Consider the following 4,670-nt stretch of genomic DNA (forward strand, 5'->3'; position numbering starts at 1 on the left):
TATTAGTGGAATTGCTGAAGAAATTTCGTGGTTAATCCCCGATTGAGTTCCCATTCTATCTTGTTATCTCTTAATTTCATTGTACAATTTGGTTTTGTGCGTTTGATGGTGTGAATAGTTGGTTGTTTTGATCTATTAGTTGATTTCATTGATTATAGGTTGTTTGATGAAAAGATATCTCATTTGAGAACTAAAATCAATTATCTGAGAAGGGAATCGGAAAATCCATTAATTCATAACTTTCATTAGTTTATTTCAAGTTATTATTATTATCAATTCGGTTTGTTTTCATTTGATAGTAGTATGTTCATTTTACTTGGGAATGCCCCAAGATAAATTGTACTTATTCACCGGAAAATGCCCCGAAGTAGTATCATGTTTGCGGAGGATGTTCGTGATCAAGACTTGAGGCGTTGGGTAGAGCATAGTTTAGGGTAGTTCAGATTAGTTTAGGTTTTCATTTCTGGACTGTATTAATTGGACTGATCATTATTTTTCGAACGGTGGTTGTTTGTTTGTTTGCTTATGTATTTTTGTGTGAAGTTTATCCATCCCATAGTATCATATTAGCCGATATACTCAACGAAGCGACCGTGGTCAAACGAACCACGGTTCCGAGGGGTGCCTAACATCTTCCCCTCGGTCAAGGAAATTTCTTAACCGGAATCTCTGTTCGTGGATCGGTTTTTAGAGTCAACAGCTTTTGAAGAAGGAATTTAAAAAGTTGACTTGGCACACCAAACAATGCCAAGTGGCGACTCTAAGTTTAATTGCAAAATCCTTTTTCGAAACACATTTTTTGTTTTCTCACTTTAATAAATAAAACTCTATCGAACATAAAAATCAATATCTTTTCGGTAAAAAAGGGGTGTGACACCCATCTTTCTTCCATTTGACTCCAATAAAACATTTACTCATTTGAAAAATCGCAACACAACACTCTGCGTAACTAGATATTTTCAAAAGTTAAACCCTCTACTCCATTAAGCCTTAGCTTCTAGCTCCTTGTCTATAGCATATCGTTCAATTTGATTTTTTTTTCCTTGAGAATGGAAAAACAATCAAGATAGAGCTATACACTAGCTCGATTTGATTTAAAGATTAACATCCTAACAATCAAGGCCTCCATGAGAAACCATGTAGCCACACTGCATGATTCAGTTTCCTAATGCGAGTCAACATGGTAACCTAGCAAATCACACAGTCCAACGCTGAGTTTAATGGCCTTGGAAGATGATTTGGAAGACAAAGCTCCTGTTAAAGTAGCATGTTTTGGATGGATTGCAACTTGGCGAACATGCTTAACTCAAAACAACTTGCAGAAAATAGGTTTTAACCTATTTAATAGATGCTTCCACAGTCAAGAAGATCAGGAAACCGTGGAGCACCTTTTTCTCAATTGTAAATTTCTAGAGAATGTTGGGAGTTATTCCAAAATCTTGGTGGTATTAATTGGGTGATGCCTCAGAAAGTGAAAGATTTGTTGGAAGGGTGGCAAGAGCAGGTGATCCCAAAAGAGATAAAGCAGATATGGAAAACTATTCCGCTGTGCATCTTATGGACAATCTGGCTAGAGAGGAACAAAGTTTGCTTTGAAGGACAGAGAACGCCCATCTCTGGAATTAAAGATAGATGTTTGCAAATTTGCATTTCTGGAGTAAAGGTAGCTTAAAGGAGAGTTTGAACCAGTATATGAATTTAGCTGACATGCTAGGAAGAAGGGTATAGGAGGCCGCTTTTGTTTTATTGTGTTTCTGTCTCTTTTCCTGTACCATCTTGGTACCTTTTAATAAAACATCTATCTCATAAAAAAAAAAGAAAAAAAAATGACATCTCTCTAGTGTTTCAGGCGTGAGATCATCTAATGCCAAGACAGTTCAACTGATTTAGAACTACGACTCGTGTATTGTAACTGAAAAGAATGTATCGAACTTAATAAGGATATATATTCATTTTGAAAGATCAAATGTACATAGCTAAATCCAGCTGCCAAATAACCACATCCACAAAAGACAACTACTTTACCTGCTTCAGAAGACGATTCAGCATTCTGCAGCCTTGATGGACCAGGTACATGAGGACTTTGATCCCTCAAACGACCACTCTCGGATGACATGCTACCTGAATTGCTCCCATTATCTACATTTTCCACTAAACCCTTCTTCCTCAAAGCAGAATTCGATGGCCCATCACCACCACCACCCCGTCCGCCCGCTACATTCTTCGATAAATTACTAACACCTAGAGAATTCCCCTTATCTCTACTAGCATACCCGAAAAAACTCTCTCGTGGCAACGGCCCAGATCGATTCTTTATCTTATTTAACCCCAATGACGATGCCACTATCGGCGACACCGATACCGACGTCGGCCTCACTTCCGTTCTCGCCTGATTCGGGCTCGGAGTCGGGTCCGGGTTCGGGTTCGGGCTTCCTTTACCTTTAGCATCTTTTTTCGGAGTGATCGGAGAAGCAGACTTTGCTTTCTTCTGATCGGATCGGATCGGGGAATTGGAATTTGACCCGGAGGATCCATCAGGACTTAACGGGTCGGATTTCTTCGATGAGAAAAATCTACCTTTAAATACCATCTTCGATGATGTCTAGGGTTTAATAACACTATTAATTACTTCGTCTTCTTCTAGAATCTTCGTGAAGTGAATTACAGCTCCGCCATTAAAGCATGAGGGGCTGTGAAGTAGAGTTCAACTATAGCATCAATGGAGATTTGACTTATTGAGTTTTGGACTGAAAAAGACTATAGTTTACTGTTTTTCTGTAGAGTCGGAAATGGTGAGGGTGACGGTGACAAGAGAGAAAAGTAGGGGGGGTGAAATGAAACAAAACACGAAAAGAATTGACCGTCTTGGAATACTCTATTTATAAAGGGAGACTTGAAAATTGTGGGATTCTTAAAATCTCAATTTTTACACTCAAAAACAAGTACACTTTCATCTGTTTCTTTTTATTTGATCCATATATTAAAAATAATTACTTTTATTTATTTATTCAATTTATGAAATTAGTAGATTTTTGTTATTTTTTTTTTTATCTTTAGTATTAAATAATTATTATATAAAATAGTAGTAATCAAATTTAAAGTTTCAAACATTATTAATAAGATTAACTTAATATAATACATAGCTAATTAAAATTTTTGTAAAAGAATATGTTAAGTCAACAAAGATAACGGAGAAAGTATACAAAAAATAAACATATTAAGAACAAAAAAAACATGTCCATTTTTGTTTCAAGATATTCTCTCCATTCATTTTTACTCATCACTAATAAAATAAATTTTCATTTTTATTTGTCACTTTTCATACTTTAAAAAAGACAAAACAAAAATCTCAAATAACTTTCATCATTAATTATTTATTCCTCAAATATTTTTCAAGACTTAATATTAAACATCATAAATAAAGAATAAAATAATAAATATGTCAAATCAAAATATCACAGATAAAACTGGAGTTAAATTAAAAATTGTGGTGATGCAATTTATGAGAATTAATGCATTGAGCTATTAATGTAAATGAGTCATTACAGTGTTTTTTTCCTCATACGAAAAAGACTAGATTTTGCTTTAAATGTGAGGTAAGAGTTGCGATGTGGTTATTCCTTCTCCCTTCACCCTAGTCTCTAGTTTCCATCCACCATGGATGAAACTCTAACACCCCCCTCTGTTACCAAATCCACCAAGAAACAACCCTTCCAGAGAGATTCTCATGGAAGATCCTACCTCTTCGTATAAAGATGTTGCCGCAGGGAAATTAAACTCCCTCAATCAACTGGGATTGCCTAGGCCTAATCTGAGAATAAAAGAAAGATCTGAAGCCAAGGGGATCCTATTATCCGAGGAAGATAAGCTACGCTTCTATACCCCTTGGATTCACTCGATTATCATCAAGCCAACAAAAGGAAACTTTAATTTCTAATACTTAAAAAGAAAGCTCGACGATATGTGGAAACTTTCAGAACCCCTTTGCCTCATAGATCTTGGATTGGGATTCTACACAGTCAAACTCGCCACCTTGGAAAGCCAATCACGCATTCTTCAGGGTGGACCATGGTTTATAGCAGGCAGTTACCTATCGGTAAGAAGGTGGGAACCAAATTTTGTACCAAGTCACTTAAAGATTGATTCTACGGTGATCTGTATCAGGCTCCCACACCTGTCCACAGAACTCTATGACACTGCTATACTTCAAAGAATTGGCTCAGAAATTGGAATCTTGCTAAAGGTCGATGTATGTACCTCAGCGGCTCTGAGAGGTAGATACGCTAAAATCTGTGTCCAACTTTCCTTGGATGAATCGATGACGCCCACCATCACTATAAATCATCATAAACAACAACTATGTTACGAGGGAGAGGGATTTCTCTGCAAGAACTGTGGCAGATTGGGGCACACGATGAGTGGTTGTTCCTTTCCCCTATGCAATCTCAAATCGACTGAAGCTACCACAACCAAAGATGGGGACCTTACAAATACCCCAATTGAATCCAAGCTATCATCGGAAGGGAGCCCATCAGAATAACAAACGGTAACCTTTGCCAAGAAAAAAAAACAAGGAACAAAAGCCTAACCCCACACGAAGGGATTGAACGCTGGAAAAATAAAAGCCCAGGCAGCGGCTCTAGGTAAGTACCTTAACCCTACGCTGAGCG

General features: G+C 37.2%; 1 protein-coding gene across 1 annotated transcript in view; it reads right to left on the reverse strand.

Annotated features, from left to right (window-relative positions):
* LOC107875970 (probable serine/threonine protein kinase IREH1) overlaps positions 1-2,858 on the reverse strand; it is a gene marked incomplete in the record, with an annotated part of 4,718 nt that extends 1,860 nt beyond the window's left edge. The window contains 1 exon segment of the mRNA XM_047413847.1: positions 2,026-2,858. Within this exon segment, the coding sequence (XP_047269803.1) occupies positions 2,026-2,590 (565 nt within the window).
* Positions 2,859-4,670: the final 1,812 nt, after the last annotated feature.

This window comes from Capsicum annuum, chromosome 6, assembly GCF_002878395.1.
Source record: "Capsicum annuum cultivar UCD-10X-F1 chromosome 6, UCD10Xv1.1, whole genome shotgun sequence".
Lineage (NCBI taxonomy): Eukaryota > Viridiplantae > Streptophyta > Magnoliopsida > Solanales > Solanaceae > Capsicum > Capsicum annuum.